General features: G+C 35.2%; 1 protein-coding gene across 3 annotated transcripts in view; it reads left to right on the forward strand.

Moving 5' to 3' along the window:
* Positions 1–27,056, forward strand: part of LOC126924924 (tyrosine-protein kinase transmembrane receptor Ror) — a 347,050-nt gene that overhangs the window by 267,992 nt on the left and 52,002 nt on the right. For all 3 annotated transcript variants that reach the window (XM_050739930.1, XM_050739928.1, XM_050739929.1), the window contains one exon: positions 20,221–20,314. In XM_050739930.1, the coding sequence (XP_050595887.1) occupies positions 20,221–20,314 (94 nt within the window). The remainder of the gene's footprint in view (positions 1–20,220; positions 20,315–27,056) is intronic.

The raw sequence follows: 27,056 nt of genomic DNA on the forward strand, positions 1-27,056 counted from the left end.
TAATGTAAGAAATTTACCGCAAGTATCAATAAACCACAATATTTAGTGAAATTAACTGTTGAATTAATTGTTGTATATCTAAGACTAGCGTTCATGCTGTATACTAATTTTCGCTAAGTGCATATTTGCAATATACGTTTTGTAATTTCTATATACATTTTCGGATTGGTTTCAAACTTTAATATCATAATCACGAATGCCGTGACTCGTTACAATGGTAAAGACGTTTCAAAAGGTTTCGTATAATGCATATTCATAATAATTGACTGCGATAAGTGATACTTTCATGAACCACTGTATATTCACGTAAAAGGTTATTATTTATGTTTAAATATCATTGTCTGTTTTAATAACATTTTAACAGTGATATAGTACAATTACTAAAAATGAAGAAACATTCGACGTTAAGAGTTAATAATTAGAAGAATTCCAACTATCGCGTACATACAAATTCAACAGAGAATTGAAACAAATTTACTGTATACTTGATATACAACATTGAGAAGAATGGAAACAATTTGTGCTCTCTAGAAAAGAATAAACGCGAGAAATAATTTAAGTTTAGACTAGCGAGGGGTGAACGAGGTTCCTCTATATCAGCAGGCATTTATTTCCCCTCCCTACCACGGCAGGGGTGCACGCCACCGGCAACGCTAGATATTTCTCTTCATCGTGATCGCTTTATTAGCACAGACGCGCGCGAGCACTCGCCCATTAATCATTGTTTTTCACTTAAGAATTTAAGATTAATGTCGCCTGGCTGGAAAGAAAACAGTACACCCCCTCCCTCTGGTTTTCATCGAACGCAGCCGAGCGTTCGTTTGTATCTATTAGACTGTGTGTTGCGTTAATATTTTCCACCGTTCTTATTAAATCCCCATTATTTTCTATTCCAATTCTTCTCAAATGTTCCAAAAGTTGATAGATTTTTAAATAATGGACGTATATTCAATGTGAGAACAAAATTCTGGTAAAATAGTAAATTGATATTTTAAAAATCATTTTGTTACAAAATTTGTTTACAGATATTTTGTTATCTCTGCGAGGCAATAAATACCTGATATTCGAGTTTACTACTTGAAATATTAATTAATAACTAAGATTTAATTTAAAGATCCAAATGAACTATAAACAATTATTACGAATGTAACATACAATCGCTTCAACGTGATTAAATAGTGTTAAACTATTGTTTTCAAAAGATACCCGCTAACAAATCGACCTAAAGTTAACAAGTGATCGGTTACAGGTTAATAAATGAATGTTACTCGATCAATTACAAATATCTTGTAACAAATTGTTCGATTAATCCGTGTAAATAGAAAAACGGAAAAACGCTAACACGTTAACCAATCTCGTTTTCCATCGGTTGTATTATAGTTCGAAGCTTGTTGTAGACCAAAGCTGAAGATGTAGTAAACACGTGCAAAGTCAGTTATTAATCACTATTTAGTCAGGTTGCTATCAAGACAGGCGATCAGCTACAGGCACGAGCAATCAATCATTGGTCAGTGTTTAGTCGAGACAATATCTCCCGAAGCAATCGGAATTCGGGCTGAAATAGTCATTTATTACTCGACATTTACTTCAGTCAAGATCTTTTAAGGCAATCAACTTTTTGACGCTTTCCACTCAATCAGTATTAACTCATAAGAAATTCGGTCGAACACCGTCAGTGCGGTTAAATCTTAACAAATTGCTTACGCGCGGTTCATTATTGGATTTTAAAACTTTGACGTAAAGTTAAAAATAAACATACATTCCAATAAACGAATTTCTCTCACAAAAATATTTAAATAAGCAATAATCGCAATTGGAAAATCAATATGAATGTAATAGAGTACAAAATGACTATTATATTAGGTTGCCCGGAAAGTGTCTTTCTTTTACAGACACGTCTTTTATAACGACGCATCCTTGTACAAACATGAAATCTATTCTGTCGAACGTTGTGATCTTTATTTTGATAGAACCAAATGGGTCATACGTAATTTGATGAAACAATATAAAACGGAGAATGTTGTGCATCCATTATTTCCTTAAAAAAGGAAAGAAACTTTTCGGACGACCTAATAATTGATCTCTTACAACACAGTTTATAACGTTCACGTACAAAATTAACTTAAAACAGAAACGAAACGCTAAATCAATTTTATTTATAACAGTTAACAGCTTCGTTCGATCCATGCAAGATACTTCTCCGCTTCCGTAAATCAAAATTTCTGAAAAGTAATTCCATCGCTGCGCTTTCACCGGTTTCTACGCTCTTCGTTCCCCTCGAAGGTCGAGAAAAACCGAAGGGTACACGGAGAGCGAACAAATTTCCGTGTTCACCGCGGGCGGTCCGCGACGCTCTCCTCACGCAGCGTCGCGTCGCCTCACGCAACAGTCGTATCCGCTGATACCGGCACCTGGCTGAATAATGCGTCCAATATGCACCGCGATAACGAACATGGCCGTGTTTCACCGCGCGGAAATATTGTTCGCGGTGGCTCCTGCAACACGTTTCTGCGACAGCCTACCTAGTGGATTTTGTCGCAGCAGCGCACGCGAATTCTTCCGGCCGTCACTTCCGCCCTCGACTTTAATCCCGATCAAGATAACGAATTTGTCGGCATGGAAGTTGCGTTTGCACGCACGTTTCTAGGTTCACCGCTCACCGGGCAGAATTGTTTCGACGTGATGGAGATATGTGAGTGAACGAAAGAGAATGGGGTACGTTTGGCGACAGAGTAGAAGCGCGTGGGATTAATTAGATGGAGGGTAGACGCTGATAAGATAATCGGAGCAAGTTTAGTGGAAACATTCGTTCTTCTAACGTGTTTTCACGTGGTATAAGTAAGTGCCTTTTAGAATTAAATTTCCTCAATGCACGTACATATACATACGTCCGATATTTTTAGTGTTAACACCGAAGTTATGAGGTCCTCGAATTTTTACACTTGAATCACTTTTCGAAGATTTCTAATGATTTAGGAAAATTTGGAACGGAAAATTGTTAGACGTATACCAATGATATTTTTTCATAGTTGGTCCAAACTTGAAATACGTTTTTTAAAAATACGGTTGTATCGATAATGACCAAAAAAAGAAAAAAAAATGCAGCAGGGTTAAAAATTTAACTCTAATCGTATATTTCAACTGCTAAAAATATTACTCCTTTAATCTTATAATCGACTGATTATAAATTATAGCCTGCACTGCTCTTTTCACTTTTTTATAATTTTCCAATGTATTAATAAAATATTAATATATAATGGATGTAAAACGCTATTTGACGAGAAACAAAATTATAAAGCAAGTGTCGATTTTATAAAATCAATCGGCCTTTCGTCCATAATAATTAGCAAGATAGTCGTGAAGGTTCCCTATGTCTGTTGAATTATCACATTAAGCGAAACGTGCTTCTGAATGATGGTCCTTTTCCTCCGTGGAAAACGGTTGATCGCATTTACCTTGTGAAAGAGGCAGAAAGATGTGGCTCACGTAACGACCGGTACGAAATTAAACATAAAATCGACGAAACGTGGTCCGCACGTGAAAGGAGTAGTCCTGAGTCTCGAAAGAGACCAACTAGGAATTGTCTCTTCACAGTCACCGACGCATTTAGCTGTTAAATGTATCGACCAGACGGGTTGAATTGGTGACAGAACTGTACTTCAACGATCCATTTCTGCTCGTTTACTTTTCGATATAACTCGTCAATCTTTAAACAAAATGTTCTTATATTTCTTCCTCTTTTTTTCTTTGAAAATAAAATTGTACCAAAATGGAGAGATATTCTCCATCATTTATCGCAGCTCGAAAATACGTAAACAATTTCTTCTCAACGATAACGTTTAATTATACGACAGATTTTAAAGAAACAATTGTCTTATTTTCAAAGAATATTACTTTTAATAAAAGACAACTTATAATTGCTTTATGAATTAAACGCTGTAGCGAATACTACAATTTGAACAATTTATGTATTTTTGCATACCATGTCTGTTTCGTGCATATTTTCAGCTTGAAATTCCTCGTAAATGCATAAAGATGCATTGCATGCAAATGCAGTCGGGTTATAGTAATGTCTTTTGTCAATTTATGTTATGTTTAATAAAAGGGAAAATTGAAATTTTGTAGAACACCCTATATAGAAAGTATAGCGAAAGGGCAGTGTCTCTCGCGGCAAAACGAGTCGGCCGAAGTCTCGTTTGAAATGAAAGCCGGCTCACGGATCACGAATGAAATCTTTCGCGTCATTGTTTTCTCTCTTCCGCGATTCGACTCTTTGTCCCAGTTATAAACGTTTGGTTTATTCCCTTCCACTTCTATATCGCTCTCGTAAGGGACAAAAGCTGTGTGACGCGGCATATTTTCCTCTTCGAGCGACTCGATAAATAAAACGAATGCCAGATAAGTAAAGAACGCGAAAGAACCGATCTCCTTGTTCCAATATTAATTTTCTACTCGCTGCAGGGAATATTATTTTCTTGTAATTCATCTACCCCGTGTTTCTGTTATTCAACATTCCTACCTCTGTTGTGTACTGTGTACTTCAAGTTTTCATATTGTAAACAAGGAATCGTGAGTTTTAACATTTCACAGCGTAGTGTGCAAGACAAGCTGAAGCAAGCTGTTAAATATAATATTAGTACTACAAGTATAGTACTAGAAGTTTCACATCTTAAATATCAGTAGTCATTGTACCAACGTAATTATTAATATTTATTTTCTATATAAAATATTTCATTTACACTTCATGCTCATATTATTCATTTCTCATGATTTCACATAGACGCATAGAAATCCGCGATCTATTGGACCGCTCGGAAAGTTCGTTCCGATTTTTAAGGAATTTGGTCGATATAAAAGATCGCGTTGAAAAGTTTTTCGCCGAGAAATCTGAGAGGTTCTGGAAGACTAGAATATTCAAGTTACGTGAAAGATGCGAAAAACTCGTGGAACAAAACGGCACCTATATAATTCAATAAATGTATATCGAATCGAAATGTAAATCAGAACGAACTTCCCGGCCGATTCAATAGTTATAAATAACATTAAGATTATTACGAGAAAATAATATTAGAAGAAAATTCGCATCGGGTGAAAGCCATTTACATTTTGAGTTAAATTCATGATAGCATTTACAGGTTAAATATTTCCAATTTAAATCTATATACATTATCCCGATATATCGAGTGTATCTCAAAATATTCGTTAAATATATGACTGACTTGAATGTGAAAGTTGAGTTATCAAAAGACGTTTAGTTTATTCATTCAACTCGCGTATATACCTTCAAATCAAACGCAAACTTCCTAAAGAACAACTACAATCGATATTCCACTACAGTGCAATCATCAGAGAACATCAAAGATCCAACAGTGATGAAATTCTAAATGCCTACAATTCAAATGTACAAGTGTGGATGTCTTAATACGCTGAACCTAACGTTGACCGAATTCAAAGTATCTACAATTCAAATGTACAAATGTGTATACGTCAATATGTGGAACATCGATGGAATTCCTAATATCTACAATTCAAATCAATGTACTAATGTGGATAACAATGTTTGGTACATTAATTCAAGTCAAGTACATCTCTTGAAATCAAAGTCAAATTATCTGCAGAACGGCATAATCAACACTCCAACCAATCACGTAACCAGCCACCAATAAACACCATACAGAAATAAAAATACAATTTAATGCAAATTCATATCTTTTCTTTTTTTTTTTTTATAGAACTTAAGTAAAAATATTAATTAGTTTTACTTACAAGATATTACGCCTAATAAATAATTTACTTTGGATATTTTACGTATCTTCGGATATTATATGAATTCCGTATATATATAGCATACACCCATTTTCCCATAAATGTAGAAAAATTCACAGTCCATTAATACTTTGACTGCCACGTCGGTCATATGTGACGCCACGGTGGTTATTGATGACCGGAGCGCTTGAATTTCTTATAATTATAAAAATTGTATGAAAATTGATAATTAAGGCATTTTGAATATAGCCGATAAATAGAAGATACTTTGAAACAAAAAGTGTCCCATTGAACAGTTAAACATTTTTATTAGAACATCAATAAAAAAAAATGAGTAGATATCTTGTATCTAACGGTGCACTGTGTTTGCATTCATATGTTTGAGGGGTAAACTACAAATATTATTATAAACACAGCTTAGAAAATAATCGTAAATGTTGCTTTATAATCATATAATTGAAGTTAGAAGTGTGCACATACCTTACCATTATATATAGAATGAGCAAATACTGTTTACTAGTATCTTCTACATATTTTAACAATATATTCTGCACGTTTTGCTGGCGACAAAATAACGAATGCGAATGGTTTGTTGAAATAAACGAAGCCTTGTTATAATATGTCGCTATCAACTGTTACCAAGGCGCCACGGTGGCCACCCATGACCACCAATAAGATAAACGGTTCATTAGGAAAGAATGTTGTCTTACATCATCAATTTATTATTATTCTGCCATTATATGCTTTGAGTAATAAAAATACTCCCGTGGCATCCTGAGCGAAACATGTGATTTCGGCGTGGCAGTCAAAGTGTTAATGGTCAACTAACATCGCTCATCGCTAAAGTTTCAATATTAACCGACTTGAAAAAATTGACAATGGAAATTTATGATCGAAATATATTTCAACGTGTATACGATAAAATGTATATTATCAAAAGATGATAGTGCTATACGGCGAAAATCGAAAAGTTTAAAATGGCGTTAAGCAGAGGCTGAAGGCCGGCCCCATTCAACAATGCCCCCATCAGAGCATGCATTTGTCCATGGCACGCCGTCAGAATTTTCCATCTCTCGCATTGCACGTGTGCAGCGTGCAGTCTCGCGCGTGCATACCGAGCCTTTGACACGCGCATAAATCCAGCAGGGCGTCCCGTGGCATTGTGAGCCTTGTCAGAGGAGCTTCCTCTCGTGCCTTCTTTAGAAATGCCATTTCTCTACGTCACGCGTCCCTCTTCTTTCGCCAACCTCAGTGCTGCCCACCTTTCCAACGGGACCACGTGGAAGGACATGTTTACTGGGAAACGAGGCTATAGAAGAATCTTTGTTGTGCTCGAGTTGGAGGTGCAGTGCACTAAATGACTCTTGATTATTGACTTCGTTTACGACCGATTTCATTTAGCAATTTTTTGTTTCCTTTGGTCAGATGTCAAGAAGCAGCTAGGGATTTTCAATGTCATTACGTGGAATGACGGATGAGTGTGAAGTAAAGGATATAGAAAAAAATGTGAATATACGTATATTCGTATTATATTTGTTTCTTTTTTTCTATATTTAATTTGTACTTTATAATTTGTCCAGCTAGACATTTGGTAAATTGTTCTAACTTAATTGCTAATTAACATGTGGTTGGCTACCCCCAGTGGGATATCATCTTCGAGTTTGTTTATTTTATTTCTTTAGTGAGATCAGTGGGGTGTTTTCTCTTTAGTCTTCTTTTTATGAGAATTTTGCTTGTTTGAGCAGCCAGCTGCTTTGGATGTGTTGCCATTCTTTTCTTGTATTTTTTTTACGTATCTGCCGATTTCTTCTTTGATTGTTGGTATAATATTTGTGTATATTAGGTTGTCCGAAAAGTTTCTTTCATTTCATAAGGTGATAATAGACGAACAACAATTTCTGTTTTATATTATTTTATTGAATTAGGTATTATCTATTTCGTTATATTTCTATTATTATGTTCGTGCTTAATTCAATAAACTAATATAAAACAAACAACATTCTGCGTCTATTATTTCCTTATAAAACGAAAGAAACTTTTCGGACAACTTAATATATATATGCTACGTTATTATAAACTTAAAATATTCAAAGCTTAAAAAACTTCAATACTTACACCCTTAAAAGAAATTACTGGATCGAAACATCGAACAAACGACAGACTCTAAATATTCACTGATTCCACGAGCAGTTTCAAGTTCTTCCAACTTCTCCGTCAATTTTGGTTCCATTTGGCGAACAATCAACTGAATAATTGATCGCACGATCGAACACTGGTTCGCTGAAAAATGAATTGAGTCGGACGAGGAGCCACGTAAAATTTTTAAGAGGGGAATCGAGACAGCAGCGTCTCTCCTGCCTCGAAATAGCTCGTATTTTGACACCGGTGACAGGCATTCTTATTCTTATGGTAATACTCGCGGCTCTTTCAGATCTTCGCCTTTCTTAACCCACCTCTGGTTCTTATTCTCGCGTTGTCCTCGTAGAACAGGCGACGCGGCAGCTTTTGAAAATCTTTTCGTAAATCTACGCCAGACCCGGCGTTGTTCCCATTGTGACGCGGTAATGCGTCCTGGGACGTTTTTGGTCGCGTGGGATGGTGCGATGAAACTCTTTGGAGATATTCTAGCGGGAATTCTTTTTCGCGGAAAAATACAAGAGATTTGGAACTACGTTAGTCAATCTAACGTTTTTTGACGTGGTAATGTGTTTGTCAAACTCTTTAACGTTTATTTATCAAGATACCGTTCAGGAATTTTTGTTAAAAATTCTTGCAGAATTTTAGAGATTCAACGATGCAGTAGCTTTTGTTTAATTAAATTGATGAAGAGTATACTCTAAAACTTTTGATACGAACGTTTATAGACTAATTGGTGATATTTATATCCATCTATAAAATTTATTATATAATTAGATTAGATACGATTTATGATCAATAATTCATATTTTTTACCGTGTTTAAAGATTGGAAATTGACTTGCTATTTTTTTGCTCTTATCACATACCTCTAAAGTACTACAAATTAATCCATAACAATGTACTGGATTTCGAGAGATTTTTTTTATTTGTACTTTACAATTTATCCACCTAGACATTTGGTAAATTTTTCTAACTTAATTGCTAAATAACATGTGGTTGGCTACCCTCAACGGGATACCATCTTCGAGTTTGTATTTCTTTCGAGTATTTCTTTAGTGAGGTCAGTGGGGTGTTTTTTCTTTTTTTGTAATCTTCTTATTTTCAAGAGATGGCACACCTTTTACACCGTAATGGATTCCCACGATGATGGTCCCCGGTTGCAGATAATTCACGTCACCGCTCGTATAAATATACATATGTCTCACCCCCGGTCAGCTACTTAACTGTTAAACAGCTCTAACGAACCATCGAATCGTCACAATAGGCATTCTAAATAATAAACGAGCGATATTTCACGTGGAGCACAAAGCGTCAACTTTTTATTTTGACAGTATTGTCACGGTCCATGGAAAATACAGGGGTGCCATCTCCAATTATATGTACTACCAGCACCCCAAGTTGGACTGTTAGTTTGTGTTTGTGGTTGCAGCTTTGAACTGTGAAAAGTTTCACTGAGATGTGGTAGGTAATTGTCGAGATAGAAAAGATTTGATTTATGTGAGAAAAAGTGGTTGGAAATTGTGACATTAGAGGGTAAGAAAATTTTATGGTTTTGATCCTTTTCAGAAGTTCCTCCTAGAAATATTCAAAGCGATATGTCTACTTTTTTTTTGCATTGTTAATCTATCTTACTGAATACAGAGAAAAAAATAAAAAGATTGTCTGTATATCCGCATCTATAAATTTACAAAATCCCATCTGTTAATTAAAAATTATTTTCTTTAATTAAAATTATTATTACCGGCTATACATTGGTACTTCGAATTCCTCTCGTGTATCCCGTATTTCATTAATTAAAAATTATTTGTTTTAAACGAAAGATCAAAGAATTTCCAAGAATGGACTCATTGAAACGAGAGGATTCTATCGTTTCTCGATCGACAGTAGAATATTAAACGAACAAAGTCGATCGAGGTCTCGTGGAACAGAAAGAAGTTCCTTTGCTTTGTTCAGACTTCATAAACACCGGTTACTCGTAATTTCACGCACAAGTGTGGCGCTGCTTGTAAAATCGTACTTATTAATTATTCATCGGGCAGAGCGACCGATGCGAGATATTTCGCTCCGCGAAAACACGAGGAAAAAATAACGAGCACGATGAATATTACGATAGAACTATACATCACTATAATGGATCGCGCGCGTTGAATATTCAAGCGTTACAGACGGCGATCCGAATGACTCAATAGGCCCCACTTAAGTCCTTCTGTAATCGTTTGCACGAACGAGACTTTAAATTATCCCGTATATTCAATTTCTCGTTTGCGGAAGGAAAAATTTATAATTCTGAGAGAGAGAGAGAGAGAGAGAGAGGGAGAGAGAGAGAGAGTATGCGTGTGTCCACTGGTTTTCTCACATAACTGGTAAAAATGAAGGTTGATGTAAAATTTTTTGAAACTTTTCAAATAAAAATAAATTTTCTTACGTACATTCATTATATATGTTTGAAGTGAAAACTATTAAAAATATGAAAATGTTCATTTAGAGACGGTTAATTTAAATATTTTAATATTAATCTTGTCTAATTGGATGTACATATATGTATTCAGCGATTACTGAAACAGTTCTAAGGAAGCTTGTCTGCAGATATATATATCGGATTTCGTTAGAAATTTTAGGCGTGAAATAATTAATAAGTATAACAAAAGCTATTGACAATGTTCCTGGGCTCAATAACGAATCCACGGTCAACAGGTAAACTCTTTGTACAATGGAGTACATTTTGTAGCACGCAGACACGTTAACTCAGACGCTGGGTTACTTTCAGACTGACTCCAAGTCAATGACAGAAAACTCTCCAAGGAGATTGCAAAATAAAAGACAGATACAGTCACACATGTCAAATACATATCGATCGGGAATATCAACAGATTCCCAAGCGCCGTAGCTAGGCAGTCCCGCGTAAACCAACATTGCTCCTGATCGAGACTCGATTGTTTATACAGCGTGTCCTCAACATCGGTACCTCCTCTGTAAGACATTTCGTTCATCCCGTGACCGTGGCTATGTTCGGCGACCAGTTATGTCACCTCGAGCCCAAGTATTGGGGAACTTCCTAAAGAAATGTCCCTACATCTTCGACATATATGTATATATAACATACAAAAAATAAGTTATTTGTCATCATAGATATATTGTAGTTTCATAGCAAAAACCCACTGTTATTTGTATAAAACAGTTCAATTTTGAATTTAAAACTACACAATTGTAAAAAGTCCCAGAAAGGATCTTGAGATCCAGAAATAAGTGGAAGAGTCTCTAAGCAAACCATGAGAGTCCATAAAAAATTCTTTTTTCAAACGTTTAATAACAGTGTCAGCAATCGTAGTCCAAGAAGAAAGAACTATCTTTTTTACGATTCAATAAAAGTTTTTTCTTGTGTAAGGAAAAACGAGAGTGTATAACATATATGTATAATGATGTATCTTCATATAGAAGATACAAGGTGAAAGCATACGATATATACATAAGAGAAAATGAAAATATATAATACTTATACATAATACATTATATATAAAATATATAAGAACACACGCATATCCTCGCATATATAATAATATTTATTCTAATATAGATAAAAAAAATTGCGATAAACAATCTTATGTTTAATTCTTCTTTAGGTGTGCACTTTTTAGAATTCAAATAAATTTAATCGAATTGAATAAATAATAATTCAAATTCAAATATATCAGTCTGCAATAATTCGATATACTACATTTGCATTATTTGTAATACAGCGATATGTATTTTCAATGTTATCGTGCAATATTATTGTACACTGTGCGTCCTGGGTCATCGACAATTCAAACTTCAGAAGAGAGTAATCGCTCAAAAAAATCCAATATTTCCTTTCACAAATTCCATTTCAACGCTTCGGAAAACGATACAGCAGAGTCAGATCTAATTTGAACATTTATCGAAAACACGATACAGCCACGAAAAAGCAATAATTCTACCAATTACGCTGTCCAGCGACCAAACTCATCCTCCTCTCGACAAACTCTTCAAAGAAACTGTAATAACTGTAATAACACCAACCGTCAGCGAAAAACCCAAGCAGAAATTGCAACATCCGCCATTGCTGGTGGTGCAACCGCGAAGAAATTTCATTTGTGCCGGCGGCAGCCTGGCCGCGTGAACCACTTTTAGCAGCGTCAACGCGAAATTATTTGGCCAACGCGACGCACACGAGCGCATACACACATTCAAAAAGCATAGATACACCCAGACGCACAATTACAAAGAGAGTCACGTTTTGCAAGCTGGCAGACGAGCTCTGACTTTTCCTAATGGAAACAGGATCGAGGGAGGATGGAGAAGCTTTAAAAGTGGCGTTACAAGCGCTTTAAATCCGCGCGGCATTTATTATTCCACCGCGAGTGTTATTTTTCCACGTTGGCTACCTTGCTCGCATCTTTTTTTGCGAGCAGGCACGGATTTTCGGATTTTGTCTCGATCATTCGACAACCAGACCGCCGAATATCATCCGGCTAAACGAAGATTACATTCCTCACGGGATTTGTCCGACTTTTTCTCTCCTCGGTCGCCCCCGTCTCTGCAAGTTTCATTCGTTGATGAATTTTTTAAAGAATAATTTTCTACCGCGGGATTCATGGATTCACGGTTATTCGTGAAAATCGTTTGTAGGACCGCGAGTTGATGTAAAAATAGAGGATTTAGTAAATGCAAGGCATTTTTTAGTGAAATGTTTCAAAGTTTGAGTAAACGAAGAGCGCTGATTATAGAATAATATAATTTGTATATGCAAAATGATGTTATACGTAGAAAGATATTTATTTCATTTATACTCCAAAGGATCAAAAATTCTTTTCACAAACATCGAAGTTTTCAGGAAACGGAAAGCAAATCGTTTAATGACACTTTTCACATCCAAAATTCGTCCTCGACTTTCAATAATAAGAAATTAATTCTCAAATCGCGAAAGCTTCCACCAAACACAAAAATCCCATAAAGTCGTAGCACTATTTGAAGGTTTCAACGAAACATACCCTTATCCTGGCGAACATCCAATTCAAAGGATAAGGGAGGACGATCCACGCCACAAACCAAGGCTTGCATCGTCGGAAAGTTGACGGATTTTTCATTCTCAGGATCGGTTGCAGTTGGCATTGGCAACTTCGCCAGACCACTACTTGCCAATTACACCCTGAAGAGAAGCGTTCTCTGCAGGGGTGGCCCGGATCGCGCGACGAAGGAAGCCGCAACAGTGGACCCGGCAAAAGTTTAGGCTTGTCTGCGACAATCGCTTTCAAACGCGTTCTCCGGACCTCTCCAGGGGGTGTTTTCCTCGGACTACTCTCTGTCACGAGCAGTTTCCTCAGGCTTATTCGACGTGGCTGCACGTCGTTTAACGCTGTTTGAGTTCCGTTCAACATCGAATCGCTTGCAAGGATAGTCTAATCGTGGTAAATTGGAAATAGGGTGCAGTTTCTTTCAATGACTGTTTTGTATTTCAAATTTAGGATACTTTTCCTTAGAAAGGAACATTTGAAGTTTAGAGCAGAGTAACTTCAGATTTAAAGTTTTGGTTGGGACTAGATTGGGGTTAGGTTAAGCAAGCAGTTAACAGAAGGATCTGTCTCGTTTTTGAGTAGTTGAGTTATTAAAATCGAACATATTTATTATAAAACATTTATTAAATTTTCCGCAGCCATTAACGCGATAAGATTTTGTACATATATCTCGCTGTTATTATCTTTGTACTAAAATAAACTATTCGACTAATTCATTAATTCGAAAAAATAAAGAAGTAGAATAAAAATGGCTTGGATGATTTTAGAGATGTTATGAGTCATCCCTAAAATTAACGCATTCTCATGATATGTATATTCAATGATTTAAGATCGATATACATCTGTACGCTTTTAAGGCAGATTTCAACGAATTTGTTATGTGTCGTCGGCGAATTACCAACGAATAACGAATAAAATATGGAAAACGTTGGGAAATTCTGTTGATCCCGAATTAAACGATGTAGCATGATCGATGAGTATCGGAAGCAAACGAGTCGAAAATAAATTCAGCCCTGGGGGAGCGTGATCAGGCGTCACAGCGAACCGGAAAGTATTAACGCGACAATAGCAGGCCGCAACGCGGCGGAAAAGCGAGTCGTCAAGCATTTTAAATAATCTCAAATCGGCCAAGCGACGCGAAAACCTAGCGGAAGCTACCTTCGCGTTTTTACGACCTCGACGAAACGAATTGTTCGCGCATCGGTCCGGTAACTTGGAAAAATCACGCCCCCGTTTCTTACACGGGGTGCAGCTTAGGGGATGAAATATTAATTAATTCGCGTCGTTAATAATAAAGTGGAAAAACTTACAGTATAACTATAGACCAGTTAGCATCTATTTCCTGATCATTCTAAGGTGTTTCATATCTAACAACAGACTGTTCTATAAATATTGATAATATTTATGATATTAGTTAGTACCTTGCACATGGTATATTTTAAAGCAGAAAATATTCATAGTGATTCGCATAACCATTGTTCTGACAATTATAAATCTTAACAATTTATAGCTTTCTATGTATGCTTGTACGACGTACGGGCTTCACAATGAAAAAGTGAACAGAGAGAAACAATTCTTTACGTAGGTTTAGTTATGTTAATAAAAATATGAAATTCCGTAAAAATCTACAGTTTATTAATAACTTTTAATCCTACGATTATATAGAAATTTATAGCTAAATAACCGATAAATTAAAATTTCATTTATTTTTAAGTTTATATTTATTATTACTATGAAGTTCTAGTTAGCCTATATAGATAAAGGCTCGTTATCGATGTCACCAGACCTCTGGCCATCGAATCCCTGGAATTTTTCCGCCGATTTAAATGCCAGCCGCGTATATGCCGGGAATGAACAAAATTCGACGGATAAAGAGAGAGAAAGGGAGGACGGGAAAAATGTAACCAGCTTCCAGCGACGAATAAATAAAAATGTTCTGACGTAACCGTGTTCTCGTCAACAGAGCTCTTTGAAGTGCTGGGTACACATGATTGGGCTTTAAAACTTTGTCGAGTTTGTTTAGGTTGCAAATATAGAATTAAAGGGTTGACTGTGCGCGTATAACCCTGGACTAGACTCTTTTCTAATTCCTTATTACTTTCGTTTTATCATTATGTCGAACGTGTTTTGTTTTCCAGAGAAAAATTAAATTCTCATTTTTAATTCTGGTTTATTAAAGCTCTCGTCGAGCGAACGTTTTAACGAGCTCCGATTTTAAATACTCGAGAAATTAAATTTGCGATATTCACGTAACGAAGTTTATTAAAAAGCATGGTTGTTTGAGATAATATGTAATAATGTATAAACTGAAAATAAAGACACAAAGAGAGAAAGGAAGGAAATGGCTATATTTATTCTTCGTTTGAATTTTTCCTTATTTAAGATATTCCAGAATATATGTAGAACTTGATGCGAGTTTCATTTTCGAAGCAAAATTAGAATAACTGTAATACATTTTCATCGATATTTCGTTTATTGAGAAATAGCAATTCGTTATAACATAAATGAAAATTTAAATAAACCATTGGATTCAATAATTACGAGGGTACGGATACTTCTGTAATTTACTATAAATATGAAATAATAATTCCGATCTAACTTTCTTGCTGTAATTACATGTGTTAATTAAAATTGTACTTGTAAAACATCAAACATCAATTCGTTTCACCATTATAAAATGCAAATTCCTTTTTCACGGAGCAACTGATCCCCGAACTTTTAAGCGATAACGTAACACACAAAAGCTCGCGTAAAATTCAATATCCTTCTCCGATCGTCCGATTACAATTTACATCCACCGCCACAAAAGGCAACACGATTCAAACAAAAAGCGAAACACTTTTCGCAAAATTAAATCCTCATTTCGTTGCCATTCAACAATCCCCTCTTCCTATTGCCGGTTTAACTCTCCGAAAAATACTCAGCTTTCATGCAGCAACAAAAGATAAGCAGAGATAGATGGACGGGAGGAAAAAGGAGAGCAAATAAAATACAAACAAAAAGAAAACGAAGAGTACAATAGCGTTCGATTTTATTGGCCCTCTCTGGATGCGTGTTACGTGGACCAGCACTCCGGGGAATCGTACGCGTTTTTCCAGTCTCGTCTATCATACGGGATGTCTACTTTTTATGAGCTCTACCAGTGTCGTGTTCGAAAACAGGAGCCAGATTTAGGGAACAACCGCTGACTTTTTCGTACTTTTTGGTTCGTTTTTGCGTATACCGCAAATCAAGGAAACATTAGTAAAACAGAGTAATGTTTGTACGTATGAATTCTTACGCTTTTTAACGAGATTTGCGGACTCTTTAAGAGAGAAGACGTTTCAAGATCGAACAAAGATCATATATAGAGTGTCTCATTTTAATCTATTAATGTGAATTATTGGTGAATTATCTTAGATGTATATGGAAAGTTATTAACCCATGTATATCGAAAAACCATTAATTAAATAGATTTTCTGACTTTTATTCTGTAAAACCTAGCATAAGAGTGATAAGAAAAACAAACATAGAAAAATAGTGCCTTAAGTCTGTCCTTGCCTTTCAGACGATAAATTTTACGAAATAATATTTAATATTAAAAATTATATGATTCTATTTAAGAAATCGTATGACCTCTACGCACCCATTTATGGGAAAACTAATTACACCAAAATATATTTCGTTTATGCATTAAAATCGAATGCTTTACTATAGATCTGTATACGGAGGAAAAGTTAGGATGCAAAATTTCCTCGTATCTACATTAAGTATAATCAATGTTATATTAGCTAAAATAATAGTTTCATCTGAAATTAAAATAAAATTTTCTCGTGTCTCTAAAAAGAAATGTAAAATGTAAAAATGTGTTCCAAGTGAAGAAAGCAGTTCCAGGTAAAAATTTCCCCACCCCGTGTATTCGATTCGTAACAGTCCAGATAATATTTCCTTATTTATAATCAATAAAATAATATATATGTCATCTTCGAAATCGCAAGGAGTAGCCAGTTCCAGCCAGAGGATAAGCCAAGTTAGAGGAGGCAGAGTATTGCAAGTTTAAATTTGCACTTGGCACCTGATCGGCTGACGTAGCATGAAACCGAGGGATGCAACCATAGGAAGGGGTATAATTCGCTCGATTATTTAATAGCTTGGCCTAGCGCCTGGCTACAACATCGAGCAGAGCCCTGTCTCGTGGATCTTCCGAATTGCAATCTATATTAAAGCCCCCATGGCGAATTACTCATTAGTAGATTAACGAGCACCACCATGCCAATGTTAATTGGAGTTTCCTATAGAATTGAAGATATTCTGGCATATGCGAAGCATATAGAGTTCCCGGATGAATAGAGGAGATTTAAATAAACTACTACGTAGAAACGAAACTCTCATCAACTTCATTCGAGATTCATTGTTTGATTTCTGAAAAATATCTTTAGAACATCTCTATGGAACATCTAAATAAACACTTCTGACACTAAATAATATTGTATCTTTAAGAACTTTTAAAACTTTATTATTTCATGTTCTTCCTCGTTGAAAATAAAAATCAGGGATCGTAGAAATGAATTTATGGTTACGTAGTTCCATGTCTACAGGCCAAATGAGTTTAGCATCCTGCATATTCAACAGGAACATACAACGCATGTATTTATCATAAACTCGCATCTCGATACATCGGTACATTGATAATTAGCCTACTTGCATATGTTCTCATTCGTATTCAACATTTATTATACAGTAGCCAAAACTTAAACATTAACGGAATTTTGAAGAAATTTTCTAATCCTTAACTCTGTTCCAGTCTCAATCTTACTCTGCTATTTACAAGTAAGAACATTTGTAATATTTCAATGAATACCTTAATGTATACTTGAAACGAAAAATCATACATATTAACGAAAATTCTTCCATACTTGTTCCACAAACTTATAAAACTTGTTAAGAATATAAAAACACAATTGAGTCTAGAATGGGTTTAAAATAACCCAAAAAATAGATATATTCTTTTGATCAGTAAAGTATTATATTAACATTGGTGCTTGAACTCTCGTAGTTAGCAGGCTGTGTGTCAATTATGCAAATCTCAATGTTTTCAAATTAAACAATTTAAAAAAAAATAATAATAATCCATCTTTTGAACGATTATAATATAATTTTGAACACGAAATGTGAAAACAACGACAATATTGATTTTGAAATATTATGTATGTGGGAGCTTAAATCACGCATAAGATAATGCAGATTATTGCACTGTATATGCAGTCAGGGATCACGATGTGATTTAGATTACGGTGTCAGAGATTATGGGAACGATACCAATCGTTCCACGATAAATTCCATTATAATCCAGATTATTCTGTGTGATATCTCAGCTGGTAAGCCACTATGTCAAGTTCGATTCGTAGATTATAGGGCGATTCGAGTCGTTGAACAAGGAATAATTGCATGTATGAATTAGCAACATTTGCTACAGTTTGGAGCTTAATGCTCTCTTGAGTAACCCTGTTGATGAAGCTCATACGAAAACTAATGTTTCTTAATTATAATAAATAGTCGTACATTTTTCCTTACACATTCAATTTGTAATTAACAAGCCGTTAATAATAAAATGACGACGTATCGTAATACAACTACAAAAAGTATCATATTTGATGTTGAGGTTGAGGTTGATTGATTGAAGAACAAGTGGATGAATTTTTAATAGAGAAGTATATTGAAATATTTAAAGATATAAGTATAATGTATAAGTTTATGCTGATTCAGATCCTTACTCTTTTAGTGTTACTAAACAATGGAATGATAGGGAGCACGTTCATATATTTATAACAAAAAGACATTACCAAAAAAGTTAAGCATATAGCTTGGGCTCGAGGCTACAGGAAACATAAATGGAAATCTGTTTATTAGTTCCTTTATTGCTAGACATGCAACCCAAAACATAATATATATTCAAGGGTACAATAATATGCACCACTCCTTATTTAGAATATTTCTGCGTAATAGCAGACTCCAGGTCACGGATATACTTTAAATAAAGATGTAGAGTTTTTCTTGAGAGTAATTACTTCAACATTTGATATTTGATTTTCATTCAAGTTCTGTCTTATCCGATAAGTACCACTTTAAACACAAATTAAAATATATGTAACCGAAACCTGCGAGAATGCCCAATACAGTTCTAATGCAGTTTATCCTCGCATAAACCATCTCTGTTCAACGTCTCGTCATGACGTTAACATCGTACATCAGGCTTATTATCGTTCCTACAAGATATCAGACCGCTAATAGAGTTAGCTGCTTGAAACTGACGTGACGCTGGACGGAAGAAGCCGATCGTATTTCGCCCTGACAGAATCATCGGGTTTTGTGTTGCGTGAACCACGAAGGGGTTGGAGAATGGTCGTTTGCACCTTCGAGGGACGGCTGTTGATGTGGTATTTGCGCAGGTGTAGGAAACATCGAACGTCAACGTTTCTCGATGTAGTTGGACGTTCCGTTGTTAGGCAGTTGGATAACTCGAGATACGGCCGCGCGGGCGAATGTACTTGGCATGCTTGTAGCTCCGAGCTTATGCTTTTGATCGATTTTCAGGCCTACTCATAGATTGCTTAGGTAGATTAGGATTAACCGTGTCAATGTCCGTCGGCGACCATTCATTTAGAGTGTTAATTAACGAGATACAAAGCTTTAACCTAAAAAGGTGAGGTTCCGGGACTAACGTCATACGAAGCGCAAGCTTCCGAAGATCAAAGTCTCGCAATCAGTCTTATTCCAATGCGAACACCTAATTCTAATTTTAGATTAGGGACACCGGATCCTATTTCATTTTAGGGATCTTTTATGTCCTCATTTTGCATAGAAAATATATGTACATATATATATATATAATTAGTCATATATTTATTAGTTGATTTGCATATCCTGATCTCTTCTTGAAGTTCAGGCTAAAATAGTCTAAGCAACATTATATTATGTTTTTGATGTATATAGACTAACTTGTTGGATAATTTAAGAATTGAAATATTTTAATAATTTAAGTATTTCTCAGTATTTTCACTTTATCGTATATTATATATAGATATCTTAATTATATGTATATAATGACGGTCGTAATATATCGTGATATAAATAAATAAATAAAAATAAATTATGATTACATAATACTCTAATTTACGCCATGTACTTTAATTTGCTCCTCTTTCGTCTATAAGTTTTTATAATACACATGAAACATTATTTTGTGTTTTAACTCATGTAAATTCACTCGATATACATACTTATAAATAAATATTGATTTACAGGTGAAAATGGCGACATCGAAAATTTAGATCCAAACGTTCAGGATTACACCACTGACGAAGATTATAATGACGTGTATGATGCAACATCCAACGGGTACGTAATCAAATATTCTTTTTTCTTATTTGATATCTGTAATTATTTCCTTATCTAATGCTGATTTTGTGATGAATACATCGTTAGAATAAATTTCAGTATTTAAAGAATATTACTAATAATTGTGTCAGCCAATTTATTTTCTCAAATATTTATAGGTGGCGGAAAATGTTAAACTATTTCACATCAATCTTTGTAGCATTATAAACGAAACAAATTAAATTGAAATTCAAGTTTCATAAGTTTATTATTATTACAATTTACTGCAATTGAATGTTTTATATATGTAATTTAATAACTTAATATTGTATATATATATATACATTGTTTATCAATAATAAATATTCTGTTATAAGAAACGAATACCGCGGGAAAACAAAGGTGCAGTAAAAACGTATTAATTTCGCCGACATTCGCAATGAAACGTGGTTTCGGACTCGAGAAAGTTTCACGCGTACACCGCCAGCGATCGTAAATATCGTTTATTAAAGGACGGCAACGGGTTAAAATTTCAGCGTTCTTTACAACGAACGCGTAACACGTGAAAATTATGTAACAGGGGATCAATTTTCTGGCTTTTACACGTCAGGTCGCGCGATCGCCAACACTTCATCGCTCGCATTTTTTTCCACGAAAATTTCGGTTATACACGGTTATACAAAAAAGAAAGGATGTTTGTCAAAAAAGAGGTTTTCAAAGTCAACTGTCTACAGAATTGTCCAACTGTCCAATTGAAGATTCGTTTAGTTGAAAAATATTGAAGTGTGGGGGTGACGATTGTGAACGTATTTAAGTATTTATTGTAAGAACCTTTCATAAATAAATTATGCGTGTTATATAGTTCGAACTAAATCTGAAAATGTACATAGAAGTTACAAGATAGTTACTACATGATATTTATTTGTGGAATTGTTAAATGCGCTATGGAATTGTTTTGTCGTAATAAAATTCATCTAATAATGCGATAAATTGTTTTGTTACATTTTTCTTGATATATTTTCAATTCTTTACAATTTGGATATTCTGAAGAATTGCTTTTTTCCCAACTTATCTTCCATTTTACAATAGGAACAAAGGGAAAATTTGGGAAAAATATTAGAGAAATTTTACTGAAACTTTATGAAATTCTAGTAATGATAGAATGTTTGTAGAGTCTGTCTTCAAAAATAAAACTATGCAATACAATATTATCAATATGATCTCGTTATTTCTTCCGATTTCGTAAAACAATACGATTCCATTTACAACTCATCAAAATAAACCGAACTAAACCGATAACCTAACAAACTTTACCACGTTCAACTTCAACGATCCTCGTATGAATCATCGTCAATCAACGAACACAGTGTCGATCGTTACCCACGCAGAATTAAATTCTAGATACATGAGGCTGTATGCATGCTTACAAGTTCACCCTAGCGCAACATTGGAAAAGGTGTTAAAACGCTGAAAGAAGGTATGGGGGTCGATGAATCGTTAACAGTCCGACGCGCCCACACCGTTACGTCACTTCCTTCGCTTGGCAGCTTTAAAGCAGTCAGAAGACCGTCTCAGACAGGGATTAGGCGTTCGCAAGGTTTCTATAAATAATGCAACGTTTAACCTCGCTTGAGGGATCGGTTTTGTACCCCACCTACGTTTCTTGTCCCGGGAACAACGTTTTAAAGTCACCATGCAAATGATCGAGCAAAGCCAAATCGACCAAGGATTACCTTCAAGTCAGCATTTCTGGGCGAATTTAGATGTACTTGTAGCTTATAGTATTTCGCTCTAGATTAGTTAAGTTTATCTTAACTGATAACACAAATTTTGCTTTCGAAGTTACTAAAATTTACAGTGCTAATGAGATTTCAAAATGTTTTGTATAATATACATATAAAAGAAATATCGGAATACTTTTGTATTGTATTGTATTGTATGCTAATGTATGTAAGATGACAACGTATAAACCAAATAGTCGGCGATAAGTTAATTCAATACGGAATTTATTGTTAATTTAACTTCGTTACGGTTAGTTGGTCATTTAAGTTAGATTATTTGCTTCTTGTTCGATGGAGAAAGATGTGTCGCAGCAACGTCTGGCAGCATCCCTGTCAGCTTTCCTCGTCAACAAACCCCTTGTAGAAAGGGGTTGCAAGAGAATCGAGCGTGCATCAATATTAATGGAGGCACGTGGCGTTCGGGAATAATGTAGTTGGCTGAAAGTCGGCGACCCGTGGCACACACGATATCGTAACCATAATGCTCTCGCTTAGATCGGTTACGACACGTAATTTCAATCACGTTCGTCGCATTATCGCCGTCATTATATAGCCATGTAAATCACATGGAGCGTATGTGTATGGAAAACAACCAAGTGGAACAATTCGATTGGTTAAGATAAAGGATATGTGAGGAAAATCGTATTATTTCTACTACAACTATCAAATTTGATAAAATAGTAGATATCAGACTTTTTTTTGCTCATAAAATTAATATTAACTTTGGTTAAAATAAAAACGTAATTTTTGATCTAGACAGGTCTGTCGTCATGTGATTGTGTAAATTACATAGAACGTATGCGTGGAGAAAAGAAAATGGAAAAGTCTGTTACCAAAAAATTAATTCAGCAGATCGAACATACACATCATGACTGAATCTTTTCGTTTCCTAAATCCTAACACGCGATAGGCAACACGATAAAATTCCTGAAAGAAGAGGATCGAATCTTCGGAATGTCAGAATTAGCTCTATCGACGGGAATTAGCTTGTCAGAAGCGAAGTAGAGAATTCAAATTTAATCACGCCCACAGCTTTCCATGTTCTACGACGCACGGGAAGTGGCATTATTAGCTTTCGAATCGAACCAATCGAGCCGCTTCCTTATTAAGCCCCGCGGCATCCCCTGCGCTCGCTTTTCCATCATGCGAACCCATGAAATCCTCCCCTTTTCTGCTCTCCTCCGGCCCTCGTCCCCCTTTTTTTAATTCCACATCTACATTTCCGATGGAAAATTTTACTCATCCCTACCTCGCCCGAACGTAATTTTTCCCCAACGATAATTCTGATCGGCATATTCCACGATTTTACGTCGAGCATATCGATAATATTTCATAAGCTAACCTTGCAGAGGGCTGTCAATAACTAGGTTAATTTTGAAACCGGATGAATATTATCAAAACTCGTGTTAAATTTGTTACAAGAACGATTCAAAGAGATTTAATACTTTGAAACGATAAATCAACGCATAATCAATGATCGTGTATATCTATTTGTACTGCATTTAGCTATATGCTGAAAGGGTTAATATTATATTCTTTGGATAGCATTTTTCCGAGCGATATATTTATTGCTGTATAATACACGAGTAATAAGATATACGACGGTGAAACATGTTCAAAGACATTTTCAAAAAATTCATAAAATTCTTAGGATAATTTAAAAAAATTTATTAGAAATATAAAATATATATTGAGATATGTATAATTTTGTGTGCTAGACTAGATTAGCCGCGTAGTAGTGACACACTTATGTGAATATTAGTGAATGGAAGTATATGTGTGCACAGCGTCTCGAAAAACAGATGAATATAACTGTTCCATTGGTAGTGTGATATGGAAGATGGTGAGACAAAGAAAGTGTTGAGACGCGTGCAAATGTATATCGACGAAGATCCTGAAAATCGTTTATTAAATAAATCTAAAGCTATTTTAATATGAATTCTAAGTGTAACCTTAGCGTTCCTTTACTTTCATTTCGGCGTTTAAGATCCACAATTCTCAACAGTATATATTGAATTGATATGAAATAAATAGCTAAATCAGAATGATTGGTATTTCCGCTTTTGCAATTATTTTAATTATACGAGACTTTTCGCCAATATTAATATTTTGTTTTATCGAGACAGAAACATAATTACACAATTGATTATTATATACGTAATATTATCTTGAATCTAATTAGATACCATGTACTATGCAGAACGTGTTTAGCTTGGTACTTTTAGTTTCTTAAAATATCTCAAAATTCGCTATATGATGACTGTGCAAATTGTTGATTATTCTTAACAATAATATTTAACGTTTATTCCTAGTAACAACGTTTTAACATTTTAATGTATTAATCTTGTATTCATTGATCGTGTATTGATTGAAAAGCTTAGAGTTCGAAGAGCAAGCGAGTTAGTTTAATTTTTCATATTTTTATAAATATTTATGTCTATCGCAAACTGTTATTAACATTCGTCGTTGTTTATCAGAAATCGCTATGAAAAAGCAAAGAGCCCTTCTCTGATATCTTTTGCAGCAACAACGCATTCGTTCGAAATTCCCAAACTTTGAATATAAAACAGGAATTACTCTTTCCATTCTTTCCACGATTTTCCCGCGTTTATCGAGATTTCGCCAGTTACGAGAGCAAGAGCTGCGGCGTCACCACGAACGCACTGACGAAAACGCCGCCTCCTCAAAATGCATAGAATTACTTTGCATGGTAAACACACGGAGGAACTGGCCAGGTCTTTTTCCAGACCTCCGCCAATCCTGTGTCACCCTTACGGCGAATTTCGCGAGCGCTGTTAATTTCGTCCCGTGTCGTTTGACGTCGAAAACCGGCCGGGACGTCGTTAATGCATGCACCGGTGATTTCAATTTTGCGAAACTTCCGCGGGCGTAACTTTTTGTCCTCGTGTCCTCCACCATCTCCTCCCCCTTAATCCCCTGTAATTTGATGATCCTCTAATGGCAGCGCGTAAAATCGACCGAGACATGGAAAAAGGAATGGTTAGCCAGGGAAAAATAAAAGAAAGTATAGCGAGTTGCCGACGACATTGAAGAGACACGATTAAACGTGATTATTCAACAAAATCACGACGATTTTCTGTTGATCTTAAGGTTTTGAAATAAAGCAAAGGTTTGACGAGATTGTCGAGACGCTATAATACAGGTCTGTTACGTTTGTGATATAGGAAGTTAGAACTTTTAGGTGTTTCGAGTTAGTTGAACATTTTATTGATAATATAAAGATGAAGAAACTGGGATGAAAATATATAATATTAATTTGCTATATGAACTTTTGATTTGAGAAAGGATTTACTACAATCTATAAAATTGAATAACGCTCTTTTATTCTCTCCACTTAAATATACAAGCAAATCACTATTTAATTATTTAAATGGAAAGTTCTGTCTGATTTGATTTATCTGTAATGTAAGCACTTGATGCACTTAAAGTACTTCTTTTACTTAAAATAACAACTAGTTTTATTCTCTTCGGCATGCTTCAAGAATTGAAAGAAAAATTGAAAAAATTCCAAAAAACGTAAAAATTCAAAAGCGTGGCATACACAATTATTCGGAATTAATGTTCCATCTCAGTCCCATCCACGCATCTCTAATTCATCTTTGATTTGATTAAATAAAAACATAGATGTTTTAGAAAATGGGAGGATTCCGAAAATTCTGTTCTCTTTACTACATTTCTCCTACATTGATAGAATCGTGTATTTCGAAAATAAATAGTTTAAAACTGTGAGAATGAACGTAGTTTCAGAACGAAAACCCCCAATTCGATTTCCTCTATTTAACATAACTCTTCGTTCTTTTCACAAAGCGATCAAAATTATATTCTTTACCGGAAACAGAACAATCACGATATCTGTAAAGGGGTATTATCATTTTACACAATTTAAACGACTCGTGGGTCAAGAACGGTTAACCCTGGAGGCCACAGGTGCACCGGAACTTGCCGATGACTTAGTGATCATAGCTTGATTTATATTCAATAACCAACGGGGGTTAGTTACTCGCCACGGTCGTATGCAATCACGTTCCAGTGTGTAAACACGTGCGTACACGAGTGGACGCGCGTGTCCTTGTGTCGAACGAGGAACACGCACACGCGTGCCTTGGCAAACGTGGTGATTGCCTCTGCGCGCCAAGGGGTAGCTTCCGGTTTGCGTAACAGTACGCTCTACTTGCTCGATATCTAAGAACGGTACGCTATGGGCTACTGTGACAGTTTCGTGATGCTTGATGGACGATATTGCTGGCCTTAGTAGCTGTTTTAGTCGCTCGAATATACGTTAGTATCGTTGGTAATTAAGCAACAGATCGAGCATTCTGATTATATTGTAAGGGCGTGAGTGCCTTTCTAGAACGTTGATAATTTTGCTTAGATAATTGAAAGCTTTAATGGAGAGAGAAAGAGAGAGAGAGAGAGAGAGAGAGAGAGAAAGATTAGTTTTTTAAGAGGCTGATAATATTATTAAACCTTTTGGAATTAAATTTCTTTTACGTTGTCTATACTGCCTTATATAAGTATTAGCATGTCTATTTTTAGTATTTATGGGAAAATCGTAACGAGTTTTACTTTATTTAATGTTTTCCATTATAAGGGAAATACGATATAAATAGAATAAGAGATTTTCAGATTTATTTCAAGAGATACATTATTTTATTTTATACGGATATTTTTCGATACGGGTTGATATATTTTATGTAGAGACACGAGTATTTTAGAATATAAAACACACATTTTATTTTATATGAGCACGTTTCAGTGTTAATAATTTTATACGAGTGATTGCGAAATTTTATATAGGAAAGCGTATATTTCAAGAATTTGATGATTTCATTTCAACCGTCGAAAACTGTAATACCTGATGTGCTGTGTACGTCTATATGAAAATTTTGGATATTCCATTTTATTCGACAGGTCGACAATTGTGTTGATTGCAAATATCTTATAAGATTGATCGATTAGTT

The sequence above is a fragment of the Bombus affinis genome, chromosome 15 (assembly GCF_024516045.1).
Source record: "Bombus affinis isolate iyBomAffi1 chromosome 15, iyBomAffi1.2, whole genome shotgun sequence".
NCBI lineage: Eukaryota > Metazoa > Arthropoda > Insecta > Hymenoptera > Apidae > Bombus > Bombus affinis.